The following is a 24600-nucleotide window of genomic DNA, read 5'->3' as shown; positions in this document are numbered from 1 at the left end:
TCCTTTGTCCATCTCCACAGATGCTGCCTGACCTGCTGAGTTTCCCTGGTACCTTGTGTTTTGCTTAAGGACCTGTTTAGTTTTAGATGTGACTGTGATAGTTGTATTTTCAGCACATTCTGAGGCCCAGCACCCTCAAGAAGTGATAGTAGTGTGGAGTTATTGTCCACAAGTTGATGTAAGATTTATGGTGAATCGTTTTTAGTTTCAGTTTAAGAAGGGGGGGGGGGGCAGCGGATGAAGGTTAAACTTAATGGATCCCACAGGCAAAATAAAAATTACTTGGAAAAATCCGACCTTGCCTGCTTTTCTTTAAAGCAGAAACCAATATTACATTGGGAGGCCCATTGGGAGGTGTCGGCAACAGCCTCCTCTTGAATGTCACAAAAACTAAGGAGCTGATTGTAGACTTCGGAAGGGCTCAACATCCGAGGACGTACACGCCACTGGAGTTAAATGGGTCTACTGTGGATAGGGTGAGCAGCTTTAAGTACCTGGGAGTCCACATCACAGAGGATCTGACATGGACAACACACATTGCCGTACTGGTGAGTAAGGCAAGGCAGCGCCTTTACCACCTCAGACAGTTGCGGAAATTCAGAGTCTCTCTGAGGATCCTTCAGTGCTTCTACTCCGGGGCATCTTGTCCGGGAACATCACAATCTGGTTTGGGAACAGCTCTGCCCAGGACAGGAAGGCTCTGCGGAGAGTAGTGCGTTCGGCTGAACGCACTATGGGAACTACACTCGCCCCCCTGCAGGACCTATACATCAGGAGGTGCAGATCCAGAGCCAGCAACATTATGGGGGACCCCTACCACCCCAGCAACGGACTGTTCCAGCTGCGACGGTCAGGCAAACGCCTCCGCTGTCACGCTGTGTAAACAGAGAGGATGAGACGGAGTTTCTTTCCACAGGCCATCAGGACTGTTAACTCTCATATCACCAGGGACTAATTTAATTTATTGTATTAATTTATTTTTTGTGTTAAATTTTTTTTTTAATTCTGTTTTGTAGTTTTAGCACAATCTGCAGGCGTTGCCACTTTCATTTCACTGCACATCTTGTATATGTATGTGACAAATAAACTTGACTTGACTTGACTTGACATATAATGAAGCAACACCTGCGATATTTGCCTTCATTCAAATATCTGTACGTGGGCGGCACCTTGGATTAAGTGCTGAGCTCAGCAAAAGATCAGCCTAGATGATGTGAGTGGGGGAGACAAAGGCAACACGGTGGCGTAGTGGTAGAGTTGCTCTGCCTTACCGCGCCAGAGACCCAGGTTCAATCCTGACTACGGGTGCTGTCTGTGTGGAGTTTGCATGCTCGACCTGTGACCGTGTGGGTTTTCTCCGGGTGCACCGGTTTCCTCCCACACTCCCACAAGACATACAGGTTTGTAGGTTAATTGGTTTATGTAAATTGTAAATTGTCCCTCGTGCGTAGGATAGTGCGTGTGATCGTTGGTCGGCGTGGTCCAAAGGACTGTTTCCCGCACTATATCTTTAAAGTCTAACCAGGACATCTTAATTGTACTGGGAACCCTTGTGGGTAAATCCTCTCCGGTGTCTTGAAATGTCAGTATTATTAGAAGACGAGCGTTGGAGAATTTCCTTTTATTAAATTAATTGAATTCAACAGGAGTATAGGTTTTTAAGTTTTGCGATTTAAAAAGTAAATGTTAATATTATACTTGCCTGGCAAGGGAGAGACCGTGATCAAAAAGGTGCTTCTCCCAGGACGAGACTATCCTATTGCACTTCGTGTGTGCTGACGCCTGCGATATCCCCAAATGCGGGGATACTCGACTGCAAACATTTGTGGTAGTGGGGGACTGCATTCCCCTGAATAAGAAATACAAATTAAAATTTTAAAAAGTTAATGTTCTAGTTTTTGTATGTCTTCAAATCTCCACCCACTCCAAGAGGTGGTGCAAGTAAAACCTCGCTCTAATGGACGGTGGGGTGGTGTCCGTTATTGCCGAGTGTCCGCTATAACAGAGTGAGGGGAGTAATGCTTAACCCAAGGCCAGGGGGGGACGAAACGGGCACTTGGTGGGTGGGGGGTTAAACCAGGGGGGGTTTTACAGGCCGGGGATTCGCAGAGCCCTCGGCCCCACAAGCAGTGCGCTGGGTACGGGCCCAGTCCTCACGCCGCCTCCATGCTGCTCGCTCTCCCCACTTCCCGCATCTGGAAGCTCCGGCCGCCTGGCGACAGCTCGATGGGTGACCTGGTGGAAGTGGGGATGGTGCAACGGGAGCCTCGGTCCACTGTAACCGAAATCCATTTTACGGGGGTCCGTTATTGTGAGGGTTTACTGGATTTATATGTAAAAAGCGATTCCAATGTAGACTGCTTGGGAGAGCAATGAATGGTCAATGACAAAGGAATGCTGCCTGACCCACTAAGTTGCTCCAGCACTTTTTTTCGTAAAGCGGTATCTGCGATTCCTTATTCCTAGCATTGTTAGTTTAGTTTATTGTCACGTGTACCGAGGTACAGTGAAAAGCACTTTCGTTGCTTGCTATCCAGTCAGTGAAAAGACTGGACATGATTACAATCAAGCCGCCCACAGTGTAAAGATACAGGGCACAGGATAAAGGGAATAACAATTAGTGCAAGATAAAGTCTATTCGTCCTGCTAGTTTCACTGTTTGTCTCCCTTCGTTGTCACCTCCTCCACAGCTACCAATGGACCATTGTGGGCAACTTGGCGATCAGTGTTGCTCTGGTCTCATCTGTATCTTTTCATACCTCTAGTTTCCCTCTCTCCTGACTCTCAGTCTTAAGAAGGATCTCGACCCGAATCGTCACCTATTCCTTTTCTCCAGAGATGCTGCCTGACCTGCTGTTACTCCAGCATTTTGTGACTATTTTGGTGTTAACCAGCATCTCCAGTTGCTTCCTGCACATAAACTCCGATTATGTAAAGTCCGATTATGGATAGTCCGAGGATTTCCAATAGATGGTAGGTCAGGACCACTCTCTCGTTGGTGATAGGATGGTTCAGTTGTTTGATAGCAGCCGGGAAGACACTGTTCCTGAATTTGGAGGTGTGCGTTTTCACACTTCTGTACCTCTTGCCTGATGGGAGAGGGGATAAGAGGGAGTGCTGGGGTGAGACCATCACAGTGCGGCATCAAGTGTGGGCTGTTGGCATGCAGTCATTGCATCTCTACTGGAGTCACAGCCTCAGTGTCGGTAAGATAAGGACACCAAGGCAATGAGTTTATCCCAGATGACCCAGTATCTGCCTGCAGTGCCTCTGATACAAATCTAAACTCTAGAAATTTGTAAACAAACACTGAAATGTGCTTCATGGCATGGCAAAACAAATTCCTTGGGGGGGGGGGGAGGAGGAGCGAGGAGCACTGGAAGATTACGATCGATTATTTAAAGTGAAATAAGTATTTTCAGCAAATTCTGAGGCTCGGTAGCCTCTAGATCTAGATCGCCCAGTGTGGAGTCACTGGGCTAAAGTAGATGCAAGATCTATGGTGATGTTTTTAGTTTCAATTCAAGAAGCCGATGAATGTTAAATGTAATGGAGAAATAAAGAACTGCAAATGCTGGTTGACACATAAGGACATAAAGTGCTAGAGTAACTCAGCGGGTCAGGCAGCATCTTTAGAGGACGCGAATAGGCAGTGTTTTGGATCGGGACTCTACAGGCAGAATGTAACAGATTCCACAGGCAAAATAAAAATGACTTGGAAAATACCTACCTTGCCTGCTTTTCTTTAAAACAGAAACCAATAGTAGAGTTTAGTTTAGTTTAGTTTAGAGATTCAGCATGGAAACAAGCCCTTTGACCCACCAAAGCCACGCCGACCATCGATCACCTGTTCACACTAGTTCTATGTTATCCCACTTTCCCATCCACTCCCTACGCACTAGAAGCAATTTACAGTGGCCAATTAATCTACAAACCCGCACGTCTTTGGGATGTGGGATGAATCCAGAATACCAGGTTGAAAACCCATGCAGTCACAGGGAGAATGTGCAAACTCCTCACAGCCAGCATCTGACATCAGGATCGAAGCTGGGTCACTAGTGCTGTGAGGCAACTGCTCTCTCATTATACCTGACCATAATTAGTATTCCCACCCAATGTTCAGCAATGGTGATTAATTTAGCTGTGTGTTTTATGACTTCAGTAATTTTTCCTATGTTTGTGATGGTACTAATAATAATAATAATAATATTCCTTTATTTGTCCCACACCGGGGAAATTTGCAGTGTTACAGCAGCAAAGTGGATACCAAGAGACATTCATTATAAATAAAAATAAGATAAGGATAATTGTCATCATTTACTGTGCTTTTCCTTTCCTGTTACTGTTGACTGGTCTGTTGACTGGTCTGCTGGGAGCAGTGCTGGTTGTGCAGTCTCACAGCAGTGGGAAGGAAGGACCTCCAATATCTCTCCTTCACACACTTGGAGTGAAGGAGTCGGTCACTGAAGGAGCTACTCAGTGCAGTGACAGTGTCCTGCATGGGGTGGGAGTCGTTGTCCAGCAGCAATGTTATCTTTGCCATCATCCTCCTCTCTCCCACCGCCTGTCCTGAGTCAAGGGGGCAACCCAGGACAGAGCTGGCCTTCCTGACCAGCTTGTCGAGTCTCTTCCCCTCCGCTGCTGAGATGCTGCTGCTCCAGCAGACCACTCCATAGAAAATGGCCGATGCCACCACCGTGTTGTAGAAGGTCCTGGGGAGAATTATACCTTTGTACTTCCGCCCTTGAACAAGAGTAATGATAGGTAGGGTGATTATACGGGACCTCTTTCCCAGGGTTTGGGAATCAAGGGCTAGAGGGCATAGGTTGAAGCTGAGAGGGGAAGGATGTAGTAGGAACCTGAGGGGCAGCTCGAAGGGCCGAATGGACTACTCCTGCACCTATTTTCTATGTTTCTATGTTTCACCGGGAGGGTGGTGGGAATATGGAACGAGCTGCCGGAGGAGATAGTTGAGGCAGGTGCTATAATAACATTTAAAGGTCAATTGGACAGGTAATAATAATAATAATACATTTTATTTATATAGCGCTTTTCATATACTCAAAGACGCTTTACAGAGATTTTGAGAACATAGGGAAATGAATAAATAGATAAATAAGTAAATAAATAAATGAACAGAGAAAGGAGACAGAAGGTGAGGTGACCTTCAGTGGTTGAAGGCAGTACTGAACAGGTGAGACTTCAGCGATGTTTTGAATGTGGTGAGTGTGGGGGAGTCTCTAACGGTTTGGGGTAGTGAGTTCCATAGGGTGGGAGCAGCGATGGAGAAAGCCCTGTCCCCCCAGGATCTGAGTTTAGTCCGGATGTGGGGGGATAGGAGATTGGCAGCGGCAGAGCGGAGGGTGCAGGTGGGAGTGTGCCTGTGGAGGAGGTCGGTCAGGTAGGATGGGGCCAGGTTATGGAGGGCTTTGTAGGTTATGAGGAGGATTTTGTACTGGATTCTCTGGGGGATGGGGAGCCAGTGGAGTTTATAAAGGACGGGGGTGATATGGTCACGGATCGAGGTGTGTGTGAGTAGACGGGCAGCGGAGTTTTGAATGTATTGAAGTTTACTGATGATTTTTGAGGGTGCGCCATAGAGGAGGCTGTTGCAGTAGTCCAGACGGGAGGTGATGAAGGCGTGGATGAGGGTTTCTGCAGCTGTGGAGGAGAGGGATGGACGGAGACGGGCAATGTTTTTGAGGTGGAAGAAGGCTGTCTTTGTGATGTGTTTGATGTGTTTGTCGAAGGAGAGGGTTTGATCAAAGATGATTCCAAGATTCCGGATGTGAGGTACATGGATAGGACAGGTTTAGAGGGATATGGACCAAACACGGGCGAATGGGACTAGCATAGTTTGGCATGAATTGGGCTGAAGGGCCTGTTTCCGTGCAGTATGACTATATCGCCTGAATAAAGAAACAGTTGGCAGGAGGGGATGATTATTATATTGCTGTCATAAAACAAAGAGAAGAACAGCACGGGAACAAGCCTTCTGGCTCACAGTGTCCTTACTGAACCTGATGCCAAGATAAACTAATCTCATCGGCTTGCACGTGATCCACATCTTTCCATTCCCTGCATATCCATGTGCCTATCTAAGAGCCTCTTAAACACCTCTTGAATAATGGTGGCGTTTCTAAATGAGGGTGTATTTTGCCACACGGATTCCCAGGACCATGTCCTAATGATATTCGTGGCAAAATACCACCTCATTTAGAATTGCCACCACTATTCAAGAGATGACATTGTGCCATCATTTCCAGCACATACATCGTGGGCCAAAGGACCAGTCCCTGTGCTGTACTGTTCTTTGACAATAATACAATATTAACCGAGAACAATACAGCACCAGAACAGGCCCTTCGGCCCACAATGTCCGTGCCGGGCATGATGCCAAGGCCATCACTTATCTACCTGCACATCACCCATATCCCACCATTCCCTGCATATCCATGGTCCCATCCAAATGTCTTGTAAGTGACGCCAATGTATCTGCATTCACCACCCCCCCTGGCAGCGCATTCCACGCACCCGTCACCCTCTGTGGTTATGACAAGAAAACTTGCCCTGTACATCTCCATTAATCTTTGCCCCTCCCACCTTCAGGCTACGCCAAGTTTTGTTTCGCTTAGTTTAATTTGGATACTGCGCGGAAACGGTCCCTTCGGCCCACCGAGTCGACGCCGACCATCGATCACTCGTCCACACTAGTTCTATTATCCCACTTTCACATCCACACCCCTGCACACTAGGGGCAATTTACAGAGGCCAATTAACTTACAAACCCACACTAATTCGGAGATGTGGGATGAAACTGGAGCACTGGGAGGAGACCCATGAGTGAGAACGTGCAAACTCCACACAGACAGCACTTGGGGTCAGGATCGAACCTGTAACCCTGTGGCTGTGAGGCAGCGACTCCACCAGCTGCGTCACTGTGAGCCCCGGGGTATTTGCCCTTTGGTATTTGATTATTTGCCATCCGTGGAGAGAGGTTTCTGACTGTCTGCCCTGTCCATGTCCCTCATGATTTTATATACCTTCTCTGTTGCCAACCGGTTCTTCCCCGATACCTGGCTCACATTAGCACCCACATCCTCCTCTGCTCTGATCTTTGGACGTGCTGAGATCTTTCTGCTCTTAATCCACCACCCTGCCGTTTGATCAAGGGTGGATACCAGGGGACAGTCCATCATTAAGTATTTCCCACTCGGCCCAAAAGCATACTTGCTCTTTGTCTGCACGTGTACATTTTTCAGCAGAGTACGATATTGGAAAAGAGACACGAAATGCTGGAGTAACTCGGCGGGTCAGGCAGCATCTCTGGAGAGAAGGACTCGGTAACATTTCGGGTCGAGACCCTTCAACAGATGTCTGACCTGTCTGATGAAGTGTCTCGACCCAAAACGTCACCTCTTACTTTTCTCCAGAGATGCTGCCTGACCCACCGAGTTATTCCAGCATTTTTTGTGTCTATCTTCAGTGTAAACCAACATCTGCAATTCCTTCTGACATACTAAAATTAGAAACTGTGGCTGAGTTGTTTTATTTTTGTCGTCTTTCCTTAGTTGGTGCACTTTTTGGTCAAATAAATTGCTCCTATTTCTGCTTCATACTGTAATCAACTAACTCAGAATAACAACGGGATCTTTTTGGTTGGAACCACTTGCATTTGTGTTCACGGTGTTTCCCTAAGCCATTGGAGAGGGCGGACTTTCTGTCTGAGATCATTAACCTAATTGGGTCATGGATGGTGCCGACATTCAGAGCCTATCTTTTACCCTAGGTGGAAATGTCAAAGAGCAGAGGGCATAGCTTGAAGGAGAGAGGGTCAAAGTTTAAAGGAGATGCGCAGGTCAGGGGCAAGTTTTTCTTTGCACAGAGCACAGAGGGTGGTGGGTGCCTGGAATGTGCTGTCAAAGGTGGTGGTGGAGGCAGGTACCATAGTGGCGTTTAATAGACTTTTAGATCGGCACATGGATGTGGGTCATGAGCAGGCAGAGGAGGTCAGTTTGACTTCATGTTCGACACAGACAATGTTGGCCGATGGGCCTGTTCCTGTACTGTTCCATGCGCTGATCCTGAGTGTCCTCTTCTGACATTTCCTGTCCTGTATGTGAGGTTTCTCTGGGAATTGTGCTGAATGTTGGATCTGACGGTGAAAAATGAGATGGGGACAGTGCTCAACTTGAAGGGCTTTGTGTTCCAAGGCAAATGAAGTTGCAATGATAATGAACATTGACAGGGCAATGGTAATGAAAGGCTGACTTCTCAATGCCGAGACTGTGTGATTAGCGATCAGTGACCGAATGATCAGAGTCGCCAGCAGACAAATGTAACAACACATTTTAGCAAACATGCACTGTACTACGTAGCTTTCCATTTCTGCATTTTTTAATGTTGTAATTGTACAGAGTTCAACAAAGTTGCAGAAATAATGGCAGTCCCACACACAAAGTCATGTCATGATTTTAAAGAATTAATTTAAGAACATGTGTCGCGGCGGCAGAGTTGTTGCCTTGCAGCGAATGCAGCGCCGGAGACCCGGGTTCGATCCTGACTACGGGTGCTGTACTGTACGGAGTTTGTACGTTCTCCCTGTGACCTGCGTGGGTTTTCTCCGAGATCTTCGGTTTCCTCCCATACTCCAAAGACGTACAGGTTTGTAGGTTATTTGGCTTGGTAAATGTAAAAATGTAGTGGGTGAAGGATAGTGTCAATGTGCGGGGATCGCTGGTCGGCGTGGACCCGGTGGGCCGAAAGGGCCTGTTTCCACGCTGTATCTCTAAACTAAACTAAACATTAGCACACGTTGTAGACTACTTCAGCACTTGTTGCTAGCTTCAAATTGGACCTCGTGCATTAAATCTCATGCCTGAAGCGTGATAGTTTTCAGGTGCAAAAATGACAGCTTGGTATATTAGAAACTGTTGCAGGGTAGTTTAACGCCACTTTGCATTTGCGGTGATCCCAGGCAAAGTATTTCACAGCCAACTGATGAGGAATCCTTCCTGTGGATAGGAAAACAAATGAAAGGTCTGGATGTGGGGTGGATGTGGGGTGGATGTGGGGTGGATGTGAAGTCGGTGTTTCCAGTAATGGGGGGAGCCGAGGACCAGAGGGCACAGCCTCCGAATAAAAGGAAGTACATTTAGAATGGAGAGGAGGTGGAATTTTTTCAGCCACAGGGTGGTGAATCTGTGGAAATCATTGCAGACAGCGGTGGAGGCCAAGTCATTGGGTATTTTTAAAGCTAAAGGTTGATTGGTTCTTGATTAGTCAGGGTGTCAAAAATTATGGGGAAAAGGCAGGAGAATTCAAGGGTTTCTTTATTATCAAGTGTACACAAGGTACAGTGAGGTTTTTTTTTACACACAGATCAGTGAGATTATTGCCTTGATTTAATGGTGGAGTGGACTCTATGGACCAAATGGCCTAGTTCTGTCCTTATGTTTTATGATCTTAAATCTTTAATTATCCAAATCCTGCTTTCTATTGTTTGCAGCTTTTACCATCCCTGCAGAAATTTGCAGGGCGTGACCTGCTCTTCTTTGCAGAAAGAACGGTCTGACTTTTGAGTACAGGCAGCAAAATGTGAGTTAAGGTGCCAGGCAGCCTGAAGGCCAAATAAATGCATCCAGTGAGTAACTAAGCCGCAGGGACCTGGAATGTCGAGTCTGTAGCCAAATGTGTTCCCAGCACCTGGTAAAGTCAGGAGCAGCAGCAGAGTCTCGGGCTCCAGTTAACCGGGGGGTTTCTGCTGGGCGTTGCAATTGGAACGGGGACCTTCAACTGTGGGAATGCTGAACTGGGTGTGGAGAAACAAGCTGTTAATGTTTCACGTTCATGATCTTAAGATAAAATAAGTCTGGTGAGGAAAGACAGAGTTCATGATGGGTCCAGTCAGAGTTCAGTCAGGGCCGCACAATGGCACAGCGGTAGAGTTGCTGCCTTACAGCGCCAGCGACCCAGGTTCTATCCTGACTACAGATTGTGTCTGTATGGAGTTTGTACGTGGCGGGGGGGGGGAGGTGCAACTTGACAATGAGACAAGATTTCAGAAGTCTCATCTTTGTAGGATTGTCATTATTAAGCAAGAAGAGAAAAATATGCCACGTTGGAAATATGTCTGACTTTCTTGTGTTGGTTATGCGTTTGTGCATTTGGCACCCTGGCTGTGATTCTTCAGTCAGGGAAACCCCGTGAAAGTGAACTGAGAATTGCTAATGCAATAGTCTTCATTGTGCTCGAACTAACAAAATACCTTTTTAGCCGCAAACGTGGTCGTACAAAGTCCACTGTGTTATAGAAGTGCTTTCAGTTGAGTTTTGACGGCAATATTACTCTCTGGCAACTTGTCGCGTGCATTCTTGTGGCACATTCACTCCTTTGCTGGTTCAGTGGAAGATGAATCACTGTTTGAAGAATGATTGACCGGAGGCCTCCTTCACTGGCTGGCCATTGTTGGTGAGGTATGAGCAGTAGGCATTGGAATGTTCTCCTGGGGCAGGGTGACATTGAGCAGGGTGATGGTGGAGGCACCATTGTTCATCCACATCTGGGTGAGAGGGGGTGAGAGAGTCGATTAACGTTCGCAACCTTCCACTGCTCAACGCACCTATGAGGATAGCTGGTAGCAATACCATCAAGAAAGACTTGACCGTGGGTCCAAATGGCATCCCTGTGTGGTATCTCAGCTGCACGGAGGCAGAAAGGAAAGCTCTACAGCGGGTAGTCCATAGAGCTCAGAGGGCCATCGGAACACAGCTACCAGACTTGGAGGGCATCTACAACACACGATGCCTCAGAAAAGCCACCAGCATCCACAAAGACTCTTCACACCCCTGCAACAGTCTGTTCGAACTCCTTCCATCGGGCAGACGATACAAGGCCTTCTACGCCCGCACCTCCAGACTCAGGAACAGCTTCATCCCCAGGGCCATAGCTGCTATGAACCGGTCCTGCTGAGCCGGATGGCCACAACGCATAGATCAACTTGCACTTTACCCTGTCTAAACTGTCACAATTGTTTCGTTTCGTTGGGTTGCTGCTCTCTAAATTACTTAAATTATTGCATCGTATGGGAGGCGCATTCCCAATCTCGTTGTACCCCTGGGTACAATGACAATAAAGATATATTGTATTGTATTGTATTGTATTATGCACTCTTGATTCTTGACTCTATCTTCACTCTCTCCAGTCATTGTTGTTAATCCGGCCGACAACAATAGTTCATTCAGTGAACCATCACCCAAAAAAGTCAATCTACTCTGCAGCACTTCCCAAAAGGAATGATATAGAGTCTTGCAGTATTGTACCAGACCCCTCGGCACAACTTGCCCATGCCAACCACGATGGCCCATCTCCACTAGCCCTGCCGCATTTGGCCCATATCCTTCTAAACTTCCCCCATCCGTGTACCTGTCCACCTGTCTCTTAAATGTTGTTACAGTACCTGCCTCATCTTTCTAGGTTTAGTTTTAATTTGGGTTTAGTGCAGCTCATTCTATATTTTTGGCAGCTCATTCTATATACCCACTATCGTTCATAGAAAATAGGTGCAGGAGGAGGCCATTTGGCCCTTCGAGCCAGCACCGCCATTCATTGCGATCATGGCTGATCAGTGGAAAAGGATGCTCCTCAAGCTCCTATTAAATCTTTACCCTCTCATCTTAAACCAATGTTCTTTTATTTATTTTGTATAATTTATTTGGGGCCAAGACAGAATGGTACTAAGCCCTGTGAAGTGTGGTTTGGCCAAAGCACTATAGCTCAGTGGTGAAAAGAGAAAGAAAGATCGCAGGGCTCTTTTCCACTTAGTAAGCTGATGTGAACGTGTTTTTTGCAATCATCCCTCCTCTATCTTTCACTTCCATGGCACGGTTGTGCAGTGATAGAGCTGCTGCCTCACAGTGCCAGAGACCCGGATTCTACCTAGATCTCGGGTGCTGTCCGTGTGAAGTTTGCACGTTCCCCTTGGGCTTCTTCTGGTTTCTTCCCACATTCCAAAGACGTGAGCATTTTGCAGGTTAACTGGCCTCTGCAAATTGCTCCTACGTGTGTGGGGAGTGGATGAGAATGTGGGATGACATAGAACTTGAGTGAATGGGTGATCGATGGTCGGCGTGGACTCGGTGGGCCGAAGGGCCAGTTTCCATGCTGTATCTCTAAACTAAACAAGAAATCTAAAAGTCAAAGTGGAGTCACTTAACGGTTGGATGCTGACCAAGAATTTCTGCATTGATTATTATGTTATGGTTCAACCACTTAACACAATTGAGAATCAACAAATGCATCAATCATTTCAAGTTAACCTACCTTGGAAAATGTGACGTTTTTGCTGTGTCATCAGAACAGCAATTTGAATGCGTGATATGTAGAGATCACAGTATTTTAACGTCACATCAATAGTCTATTCATCAAGACTATTCCATCACCAAAAAGCATTGGAATCAGCGTGAAATACTGTGGGGGTGCATTTTGATCCAAGGCTTGGTGTGTTTGAAATTGTTTGGGAAAAGATTTCTCGGCGCTTGTCCCTTGCACGTGTTGTTGTTCTTCCTTTTAAGTTTTAGCTTTTTGTTTTAGTTTATTATTGTCATGTGTACCGAGCTACAGTGAAAAGCTTTTTTGTTGCATGCCAACCAGGCAGCAGAAAGGCTGTACATGATTACAGTTGAGCCGTCCACAGTTACAGGATTAAGGGTAAAACGTTTAGTGTCAGATAAAGTCCAGTCGAGTCCAATCAAAGATAGTCCCGAGGGTCTTCAATTAAATAGTGGGTTGGTCAGGACTGCTCTCTAGTTGGTGATAGGATGGTTCAGTTGCCTGATAACAGCTGGGAAGAAACTGTCCCTGAATCTGATGGTGTGCATTCTCAAACTTCTGTACCTCTTGCCTGATGGGAGAGTAGAGTAGAGGGAGTGACCAAGGTGAGACTGGTCCTTGATTATGCTGGTGGCCTTGCTGAGGCAGCATGAAGTGCAGCCAATGGAAGGGAGGTTGGTTTGTGTAATGATCTGGGCGTGATGGATCTGTTAGATACCTGAGGCTCCTACTATAACACTGCGTCTCTGATACAGGACAGATACTTGACATCATTATCACGTGACCATTTTTCCCATCTACACAACTCTCTCGGGAATAAGGAAGGCGAAACCCCAGGCATGTCTGCCCAAGATCCCAACTTTTTCATGTGGAGAATTTAAATTTGAGGCACAAAATGCTGGAGTAACTCAACGGGACAGGCAGCATCTCTGGAGGACGTGGGTAGGCGACACTTTGGATCGGGACCCTTCTTCAGACCTGAAAAGTCGCCAATCTGTGATCTCCAGAGATGCTGCCTGATCTACTGAGTTCCTTCCACACTTTGTGTCTTTAATGTCCGTGTTACTTTTGCAAACCAGCTTCTGTAGATCCCTGTGTCTGAATTGAAATTTAACAATATCTGTTGTTTCATACATAAATTGCATTCGGAGCCTTGTAATGAAATACAGAAAGTTGCTAAATCGTCCGTTAATTTTGCTATCTCAAGCAACATTTGAAGAGTGGGTAGCTCATGAGGCTCCCAGTCCAATTGTCTTGGAAGACAGTCTGCTTTGACTGGTGAAACAGCTTTCAATGTCGCCACACAGCTCACTGCTTCACTTGTTCAGACTCTGGCACCCTCAGTTGGCAGTGCAGTTGTTGTTTTTTTTTAATATACCAGTCGCTTTCTACAAAATGCTGAGAAAATGCCACAAACTTTGCATCAACAGAAGATTCACAGTTTACGTTACAATAATGCAGTATCATTGACAAAGTAAGCTCTCTGTATTAAAGCACAATGCGAAGGAACCTTCTTTCCTGGCCAGTTGGGAGTATTTAACATCGTTCTGTCCCTTCACACACAACCCTCTCATAAACTTTACAGAGCCTTGAAGCGTTTTGGAAGAGACACAGAACGCCTTCAATAACACTAAAATCAGACACAGAAGAACGTTGCTTCCTCTTACACTTGTGATCCTTTGAGTCGGAAGGTTGTGGGGGTGAGAGTGGAAAGGTCAGCTCATGCCATCATTAAGCCTCGGCCTTGCAGATTTGATAACTGATTTTGCACGCATTTGGTAGTCAACATCGACCAAAAGTCAATTTTTCTGTAAAGGAGCAGATTATGTTTCTCCATGCTTACTTTCTTTATTCCCTTTGTTTCACTGATTGTTATCATTGCTGGAACAACTGAGCATGTACTTCAGCCTGTGCTCCTGTAGCTGTGGTTCAGAAATGGCGACAGAAGTAGATTTGGCTGTTCAGGTCCACCACTGATTTTCCAGCAACTGGTAGTATAAGAAAATAACTGCAGATGCTGGTACAAATCGAAGGTATTTATTCACAAAATGCTGGAGTAACTCAGCAGGTCAAGCAGCATCTCGGGAGAGAAGGAATGGGTGACGTTTCGGGTCGAGACCCTTCTTCAGACTGATGTCAGGGGGGCGGGACAAAGGAAGGATATAGGTGGAGACAGGAAGATAGAAGGTGATCTGGGAAGGGGGAGGGGAAGAGAGGGACAGAGGAACTATCTGAAGTTGGAGAAGTCGACGTTCATACCGCTGGGCTGCAAGCTGCCCAGGCGAAATATGAGGTGCTGTTCCTCCAATTTCTGGTAGGCCTCACTATGGCACTGGAGGAGGCCCATGACAGAAAGGTCAGACTGGGAATGGGAGGGGGAGTTAAAATGCTTGGCCACCGGGAGATCAGATTGGTTAACGTGGACCGAGCGCAGGTGTTGAGCGAAGCGATCGCCGAGCCTGGCGTTTGGTTTCGCCGATGTAAATAAGTTGACATCTGGAGCAGCGGATGCAATAGATGAGGTTGGAGGAGGTGCAGGTGAACCTCTGCCTCACCTGGAAAGACTGTTTGGGTCCTTGGATGGAGTTGAGGGGAAAGGTAAAGGGACAGGTGTTGCATCTCGTGCGGTTGCAAGGGAAAGTGCAACTGGTGGTTCGGCAGCTCCTTTAATCAGGACAAAATTACAAGAGCACAGTTGAAGACCCGGGATTGATCCCGACCTCTGTTTCTGTTTGTGTGGAGCTTGACTTCTGTATTCAATGCACCGACTAATGAAGGCCAATATCCCATAACCTTCCCAACCAAGTTATCTACATGTTGTCGCCTTCAAAGCTCTGTGGACTTGTACTTCAAGGTCCCTCTGAACCTCCAGTTGGTTTTTTTTTATTATCAAAAAAATTAATTCAATTATTAAAAATAATATTTACAATACAATAAAACAAAACAGAACTCGCCACCGTAGTACAAGCTAAACAAATATACTAAATGAACTACTCTACAACTATGTTACAATCCTTGTCCAGGATGCGTTCAACCCCACGCGGCGCCCAGCGGTCCCGGAAATCCCCCAGGGTACCCGTGGATAGCGTGCAGTCCCTCTCTAGTACCACCCGTGCACGGACATGTTCCCAATGTTGGGGGAGTCCAGAACAAGGGGCCACAGTTTAAGAATAAGGGGTAGGCCATTTAGAACTGAGATGAGGAAAAACTTTTTCAGTCAGAGACTTGTGAATCTGTGGAATTCTCTGCCTCAGAAGGCAGTGGAGGCCAATTCTCTGAATGCATTCAAGAGAGAGCTAGATAGAGCTCTTAAGGATAGCGGAGTCAGGGGGTATGGGGAGAAGGCAGCATCGGGGTACTGATTGAGAATGATCAGCCATGATCACATTGAATGGCGGTGCTGACTCGAAGGGCCGAATGGCCTCCTCCTGCACCTATTGTCTATTGACATACCCCAGAAAAGGGGCAGGCAGCTGGCTCGGGCGCTCTGCACCTTCCGTAGTTGGTAGAGGTGCTGCCTCACAACACTAGAGACCCGAGGTCGATGTTAACCTCAGGTGATGTCTGTATGGAGTTTGCACGTTCTCATTGTTACCGCATGGGTTTCCTCTGGTTGCTCCGGTTTCTTCCCAAAAGCGTGCGGGTTTGCAGGTTCATTGGTCCTCAGTAAATTGCCCCTAGTGTGTAGGGAGTGGATGAGAAAGTGGGACAACATAGAACAAGCAAAGGATTTCACTGTGCCTTGTCACATGTGACAATAAAGTATTCCAACTAATGTGAACGGGTGATTGATGGTCAGCACGGACTCGGTGGGCTGAAAGGCCTGTTTCCATGCTGCATCTCTAAACTGAGGATGCTCTGTTCAAGTTTATTCATTTATTGAATCCTGTGCTCTTTCTCTCTCCACTCAGGTCCGTGAGATTCTCGGCCATTGTTCCTGCCCTTCACAGTTTCCCATGACGAAAGTATCTGAGGGTAAATATAAAGTCGGTGAGACCAGCACTTTGATCTTCATCAGAGTAAGAGCCTAGTGCCCTAACCATTTTAATTTTGTACTTAAAAGTTGTAATGTGTAGTTACAAGTGTAATGTAGAAGGAAGCACCTTGCCACGATATTATCAGGTTTGCCCCAGTGAAATGAAATAACGGGTCAAAATCTTAACCCACATTATGCTCCTGTCCTCTTGTCTGGAATATTTGGTGCTTCGAATTTCAACCCTTGCCTTTACCCCACACAGTAAATGTAGCAAAAGGCATTTAAATTTTCTGAAGATGGTCCCAACCCAAAAACATCGCCTATCCATGTCCTCCAGAGATGTTGCCTGACTCGCTGAGTTACTCCAGCACTTTGCCTGATTCCAGCATCTGCAGTTTCTTGTGACTACAATTAAATTTTGCTCAACTTGGCATGATCAGAGAGGCCATGTGCACATTTATTTACAACTGGGCAAAGATTAATCTGCACCTTTTGAGGTACAGAATGATCTAACGTTCAGACATTTAGTCCCTAGAGTTACTGAAAAAGCAAAGCAGGTACTGTAATGGGCGTGTTTAGCAGTGGGATTTGAATGTACAGAATTTGAGATAAACATCAGTGAACTTTGCCCATACTTGCTTTGCAAAGAAAAGAGTCAAAGGTTGGTTCTGACACCCTTCCAGCACTAACTCAGCCGAGAGGCCTGGCATGCCAAACACACGCTCATTTTTAGAATGTTTGCTGGTGTGGGAACGTGTTGCTTCCCCAGCAAATGCAATCGTCTTGGTTTTCGACTCCTCGGTGGATTATGAGAGACGAGAGGGACCTGCAGATGCTGCTTTACAAAAAAAAGACACAAAGTGCTGGACTAACTGAGCGGGTCAGGCAGCATGTGTAGGAAGGAACTGCAGATGCAGTTTAAACACCGAAGAAAGCTGGAGTAACTCAGCATGACGGGCAGCATCTCTGGAGAAAAGGAATAGGTGACGTCATGGGTCGAGACCCTGAAGAAGTCTGAAGAAGGGTCTCGACCAAAAACGTCACCTATTCTAACCCGGGTCACTGGTGCTGCAAGGCCGCAACTCTATAGCTGCGCCACTGTGCCGCACCCGAATGCCCTCTAATTTGACCTTATAAGACCAAGGCCTTCGATGATTGAAATTGTCAAACCATTAAGCCTATTATGCCGTTTCTTCTTCTCTTCCTCTGGTCATGTTCATTGAAGTACCACTATCCCCACTGTGATGATCTTCCTGTTTCTAAGTTTACTCAATTCTCTGTTATAAAATTTATAGATGAGGAACATTAATGAGAATGAAAGGAGGATTCAAAAAAGAGGGACTAATGCAAGTGGGTGTTTGATGTCAGGGCAGACTGTGGGCTGAAAGGCCGGTTTCATTGCTCTCGGCACAGTGGTACAGCGGTAGAGCTGCCAACTTACAACACCAGAGACCAGGGCTCGATGCTGACCACGGGTGCTGTCTGTGCGGAGTTTGTACATTCTCCCTGTGATTGCGTGGGTTTTCCCCGGATTGTCCGGTTCCCTCCTGCACTCCAAAGATGTACAGATATGTAGATTAATTGGCTAAGAAAGTTGTAAATTGTCCTTAGTGTGTAGGATAGTGCTAATGTACTGGGCTGATTGCTGGTTGCTGCGGACTCGGTGGGCTGCAGGGCCTGTTTCACGCTGTATCCTTAAAGTCCTATGTGGTAGAGCGGCTGCCTCACAGCGCCAGAGACCTGGGTTCAATCCTAACCTCACAGAGGATCTGTGTGGAGTTTGCATGTTCTCCCTGGGACCGCATGGGTTTCCTCTGGAACCCTCCCACATCCCAAAGACGTGCGGATTTGTACGTAAATTGGCCCTCTGTAAATTGTCTTTAGTGTGTAGGATGAGAAAGTGGGATAACATAGAACGCGTGTGAACGGGGTGATCGATGGTGGGCCTAGACTCAGTTTAGTTCAGTGTATTGTTGCATGTACCGAGGTACAGTGAAAAGCTTTTGTTGCATGCTAACCAGTCAGCGGAAAGCCTGGTGGACTAAAGGGCCTGTTTCCATGCTGTATGTTTCAATCAAGTCTTTCGATGACTCCACATTTTGTGCATCTCCTGGACACAGCACTGATTGCTATTTGCCCTGAGGTTTCGTCGTCACTGCAAGAACTGCGTCTTCCGTTACTAAAAAGATGCTTGCTTCAGGTGAAAAGAAACAAAACAGAAAAATATAAACACAAGTAACACAGACATTAAAGGAGAAATAAGTACGATTCATTGTGGCACAGTGATTCATTGCCTTTTGATTGAATATCGCTTACTTTAAATTGAAAGTCAAAAGTGTTTAATTGCCACAATAGACACAAAATGGTGGAGTAACTCAGTAGCAGGACGGGAAGCACCTCTGGAGAGAAGGAATGGGTGATGTTTCGGGTCGAGACCTTTCTTCAGGGACAATGGTCTTACAGTGGTCACAAGAAGGTCACATATGAGTTTAGTTTATTGTCATGTGTACCGAGTTAGAGTGAAAAGCTTTTCTTGCATGCTAACCAGTCAGTGGAAAGACAATACACGATTACAATCGAGGCATCCACAGTGTACAGATACATGATAAAGGGAATAACATGAATAACATTTAGTGCAAGATAAAGCCAGTTAAAGTCCGATTAAAGATAGACCGATGAGGTGGAGGGTAGTTCAGTACTGCTGTCTATAATGACACAAAACTGTGTACAATTGTTCAAGCACAGTACAATGAAATTCTTACTTGCCGCAGCTTAAAACGCCCATTAATGCAATAACACACAGATAAATATATAATGATCAATAATTTAAAATATTAATAATCCCAGGCAACAAGACCATAATAGTGCAAAACCAAAATCCGCAGTGCAATTTAAGTAAGGTCCAGGGTAGATTGCAGTTGCTGAGGTAGGCATGTGGTGAGTGTTCAAGAGCCTGATAGTTGTTGGGAAGAAGCTTAACATCCTCAAGCAAAAGAAACCTGCTAATGGCTTTGTCCGTGCTTTTGAAGTCTCTGCCATGAGCAGAGTGGCCATCAATAAACCATACATCGCCAGTCATTACTCAGCAATGGAGAGAATGCAAAGTGATGCAAAGTTCCAGTGTAGGGGTGAATCATTGTGGTGCAGAGAGCATCAAAGGCAAAGTTCAGTGGCACAAGGGTCAAAGTGCATTAAGGCTGGAAGTGTGGTTCGTCTGAAGAGCAAGGAGGAACGAGCATTACACAGAGTGAGCCGTGGAAAGAAACAATCCAGTGGCTTTGCGTATAATAGGCAGGAACTGCAGATGCTGGTTTGTACCAAAGATTGACATAAAGTGTTGGAGTAACTCAGCGGGTCAGGCTGCATCTCTGGAGAAAAAGGAAGGGTGATGTTTCAGGTTGGGCCCCTTCTTCAGGAAACAAAGAAGGGTCCAGACCCGAAATGTCACCTATCAATGTTCTCCAGAGATGTGCTGCCTGACCTGTTGAGTTACTCCAGCACTTGTGTTTGGAAGTGGCTTTGCATTTCAGGAAGTTCCAGAGTAATGAGGTCATGCTGAGAAGTTGATATTGGAGACACGAGGAACTGCAGATGCTGGTTTACCAAAAAAAAGACACAAAGTGCTGGAGTAACTCAGCGGGTCAGGCAACTTGATATTGTTTGATGAGTCACCCAAACCTTGGTCTCAGACAGCTACCTGACCTCTGGGTGTTGTTTAATCCTGCACACGAGGAACTGCTGGTGCTGGATTACCAAAAAAGATGCTGAATGTTGGAGTAACTCGGTGGGTCAGGCAGCATCTATAGAGAACATGGATAAATGACTTTGCTAATCGGGACCGTTTGTCAGACTGATTGCAGTAGGAGGGAGAAAGCTGGAAGAGAGGTGACATAGATTGGCAAGTGATAGGTGGATACAGGTGAGAGTTTCTTTTTGATCAGTCGATGGTCGGAGATGAAAAGACAAAGCATGAGACATGGAGAAGAGGATAGGAGAGGCTCGAAATGTGAAGCCAGAGGAAGGAATACAGTGAAGGGGACGGGAGGAAAGGGAAAGGGAGAAGTATGTGTACATCCATGTGGAGCACAGGGAGGAAAGGGGGGAGTTAGTTATCTAATATTGGAGAATTCAATGTTCATGCTGTTAGGTTGTAAACTGCCCATGCGGAATTTGATGTGCTGTTCCTGCAGTCTGCAGGTGGCCTCACTCTGGCAAAGGAGGAGGCCCAGGGCAGAAAGGTCAGTATGGAAATGGGAGTTAAAATGATTAGCAAGCGAGAGATCCAGTGGGCCGTGGCAGTCCGAATGCAAGTGTTTAGCGAAACGGTCGTCAAGTCTACACTTGGTCTCATCGCTGTGCAGGAGGCCAAGTCAGGAACACCAGGTGCAGTGGACAAGGTTGGAGAAGGTGAACATGAACTTCCATTTCACCTGGAAGGACTGCTGGGGTCCCTGGCTGGAGTTGAGGGAGGAGGTAAAGGGACAGATTTTACATCTCCTGCGGTTGCAGGGGAAAGTACCTGGGGAGAAGGTGGTTTGGGTGGGAAGGGACGAGTGAACCAACGAGTTGCGGAGGGAGCGGTCTCTGCAGAAGGTGGAAAGCCTGGGGAACAAGCCAAGAGATTGCCTTTGGGATTTTGGATGTTTTTTTACCAGAGTAATGATATCATTCGATTACACTTGAGATTGTTTGGTTATTCGCACAGCCGCAGGGTGTCAAACAGCGGCCTGATCTCCAGATACGATACAATCACACATCTCTACACTTGTTAATTGCACCTTTCAGCAGTAGAGCTGCTGCCTTACAGTGCCAGAGACCCAGGGTTAACATATGAAGAGCGTTTGACGGCACTGGGCCTGTAGTCGCTGGAGTTTAGAAGGACGTGGGGGGACCTCTTTGAAACTTACCGAATAGTGAAAGGCTTGGAGAGTGGACGTGGAGAGGATGTTTCCACTAGTTGGAGAGTCTAGGACCAGAGGTCATAGCCTCAAAATTAAAGGACATTCCTTTTGGTAGGAGATGAGGAGGAATTTCTTTAGTCAGAGGGTGGTGAATCTGTGGAATTCTTTGCCACAGAAGGCTGTGGAAATGAAGTCGGTGGATATTTTTAAGGCAGAGATAGATAGATTCTTGATTAGTACGGGTGTCAAGGGTTATGGAGAGAAGGTAGGAGAATGGGGTGAAGGCAGGAGAATGGGGTTAGGAGGGAGAGATAGATCAGCCATGATTGAATGGCGGAGTAGACCAGATGGGCCGAATTTGCCTAATTCTGCTCCTTTCACTTACAACCTAGGTGCGATCCTGATTTTGCACATTCCCCCTGTGACTGCGTGGGTTTTCTCCGGGTGCTCCGGTTTCCTCCCACAATCCAAAGACGTGCAGGTTTGTAGGTTAATTGGCTTTGGTAAAAAAATTAATTGTCCCTAGTGCGTAGTAGGATAGTGCTAATCGCTGGTCGGCGCGGACTCAATGGGCCGAAGGGCCTGTTTCCGTGCTGTATCTCTAAACTCTAAAGTCTTTGACCTGCTATGTGAACAGCCATAAGAAAAGAAGGCTAGATCTAAAGTCTAAATTGATTAAACGTTCTGCCCTCAATCACTCTGGTTCCCAATCTCCAGACGCGCCCCATAAAAAATTATTTGTTTGAGATTATGGAATATTCTGGCAAAAGTTGCTGTGCACAATTTTGCAAATGCTGTGCAAATTTCAGTAGGTAAGGGGCAGTGCAGGGAGCATTCAATCTCATCACAATGTTCATCGTGAACCTTTTATTTTCTGCTTTAATTTTGTTTCCAGTGATTTGATTCTGATTTTCATTTAATTCTTTAATTTTCTGATTTTAATACGCCGCAGAGCCAAAACGTTTTGGAAACTCGAATCGTTCTGACAGAATTATCAATTTGTTTAGTTTTAGAGATACAGGTCTCCAAAGACAAACAGGATCGTGGGATAATTGGCTTCTGAAAATTGTAAATTGTCCCTAATGTGTGTGACAGAGGTAGTGTTCGGGGTGGTCGTTGGTCGGTGTGGATTTGGTGGACCAAAGGGCCTGTTTCTACACTGTATTTCCAAAGTCTAAAGTTACAGCGTGGAAACAGCCCCTTCAGCCATGGAGCCCACACTGACCATCAATCACCCGTTCACACTAGTTCTATCCGACACACGAAGGGGAAATTTACAGAAGCCAGTTAAGGCTTGTAAGGCAGTGACTCTACCCCTGCTTCACTCTGCTGCCCTTGGAGCAGGATCATTGCAGGCCCATGTTCCAACAATGAGAATAGATGATGTTATGTAGTCAAACCGTGCTTACTCGGCGGTGCTGGCTCGAAGGGCCGAATGGTCTCCTCCTGCACCTATTGTCTATTGTCTATTACCGTAACCAAGATTAGAGCTTCACTGAATATTTAGGAACGATTTATCTGCCAGTGCTTTGGAGATGAGCAGTCTTGTTTTCTTTTTGTTCCGGCAGGTTCTGCGGAACCATGTGATGGTGCGTGTGGGCGGAGGCTGGGACACACTGGAGCACTACCTGAACAAGCATGACCCCTGCAGATGCACCTCATCCAGTGAGTGGGTTCACCAGGCACCATCTCATTTCCTTTCCCACACCTTGTTGCTTCCGATATGTTAAAGGAACGATGCTTTCTTGGCCTTAGTGTAGATATGGTTGGCCCAGGATAAATCCCACACGGCAGGAGTACCGTCACACTAAGGGTCTGAGGTGGTGCAAGAAGGGAGATTGGCCTGAGAGCAAACATTACTGGGATTAACATCTGAGATACCAGCAACCAGCAACCCAATACCAGATAGGGCAGCGGTAGTGTTGCTGCCTTACAGCGAATGCAGCGCCTGAGACTCGGGTTCGATCCTGACTACGGGCGCCGTCTGTACGGAGTTTGTACGTTCTCCCCGTGACATGCGTGGGTTTTCTCCGAGATCTTCGGTTTCCTCCCACACTCCAAAGACGTACAGGTATGTAGGCTAATTGGCTGGGCAAATGTAAAAATTGTCTCTAGTGTGTGCAGGATAGTGTTAATGTGCAGGGATCGCTGGGCGGCGCGGACCCAGTGGGCCGAAGGGCCTGTTTCCGCGCTGTATATCTAAATCTAAAAAAAAACCTGCACATTTTGTATTTTAGAGATTTAGCGTGGAAACAGGCCCTCCGACCCACCGAGTCCGCATTGACCATCGATCACCTGTTCATACTAGTTCTATCCTACACACGAGGGACAATTTGCAGAAGCCAATTAAACTGCATGTCTTTGGCGTGTGGGAGGAAACTGGAGCACCCGGAGAAAACCCACAAGGTTACCGGGAGAACAAGCAAGCTCTGTACAGACAGCACCTGTAGTCAGGATCAAACCTGGGTCTCCGGCGCTGTAGGACAGCAACTCTACCGCTGTACCACTGTGCTGCCCTGAACAAAAATGCCCCACCTAGACTCCCACCTATTTTTCCCCTCCACATGCTTTCCTCCCTCTATCTTTGGAGTTTGCGACTCTTGTCTCACACCTTCTGTTTTTATCTCTGGGTTTTGTTCCAACCATCTGCCTATCAACTCTCCCCTCACCTGTGTCCACCTATTACCTACCTTGCTTCGTCCTGCCTCTCCGAGCTCCCCCCCACTTCCTCCCAAACACAATCAGTCTGAGGAAGGGTCCTGACCCAAAACGTCACCTATCCAAGTTCCCAAGAGATGCTGCCTGACCCGCTGAGTTGCTCCAGCATTTTGTGTCCTTTTGCGTATTAACCAGCATCTACAGTTCCTTGTTTCTACACTGTAGATGCTGGTGTGTATGTGTGGGTATTAGGCGAGAACAGGATAGTGAGGCTCCCAGTCCCCTCCAACATATATCAAACTCAGTTACTGATGTGTGAGTGTTTTCTGCCATCAAGCTGCTGCCTGTCCTGTGGGCTGGGTGTGGTGCTAGGGTGTGTATCGCAGCCTACTTATTATTAAATTCCTGAGGTCGAATCGGTAGAACTGCCCAGGCTAGATATCATCATCTATTCTCATATTTGGAGCACGGGATTATAATGATCTTTCCCTGGGGCAGCACAGTGGCGCAGCGGGTAGAGCTGCTGCCTCACAGTGCCAGCGACCCGGGCTCGATCCTGGCTGCTTGGGTGCTGTCTGTACGGAGTTTGCACCTTCTCCCTGTGACCGCGTGGGTTTTCTTTGGGTGCTCCAGTTTCCTCCCACGTTCCAAAGACGTGCAGGTTTGTAAGTTAATTGGCTTTGGTGAAAAGTGTCCCTAGTGTGTAGGATAGTGCGAGCGTATGGGGTGATCGCG

General features: G+C 46.7%; 1 protein-coding gene and 1 non-coding gene across 2 annotated transcripts in view; both read left to right on the top strand.

Moving 5' to 3' along the window:
• gas2l1 (growth arrest-specific 2 like 1) overlaps positions 1-24600 on the top strand; it is a 54735-nt gene that overhangs the window by 16700 nt on the left and 13435 nt on the right. The window contains exons 2-3 of the mRNA XM_078421539.1: positions 16242-16349; positions 22776-22872. Coding sequence (XP_078277665.1) covers positions 16242-16349; positions 22776-22872 — 205 coding nt within the window. The remainder of the gene's footprint in view (positions 1-16241; positions 16350-22775; positions 22873-24600) is intronic.
• On the top strand, positions 1695-1852 carry LOC144606117 (U1 spliceosomal RNA). The gene has a single exon (XR_013548919.1). It is a non-coding gene; the product is annotated as a U1 spliceosomal RNA (small nuclear RNA).

Source organism: Rhinoraja longicauda, chromosome 25 (genome assembly GCF_053455715.1).
Source record: "Rhinoraja longicauda isolate Sanriku21f chromosome 25, sRhiLon1.1, whole genome shotgun sequence".
NCBI lineage: Eukaryota > Metazoa > Chordata > Chondrichthyes > Rajiformes > Arhynchobatidae > Rhinoraja > Rhinoraja longicauda.
Note: the sequence above shows the minus strand (reverse complement) of the source record. Positions and strands in the feature narration are given on the sequence as shown.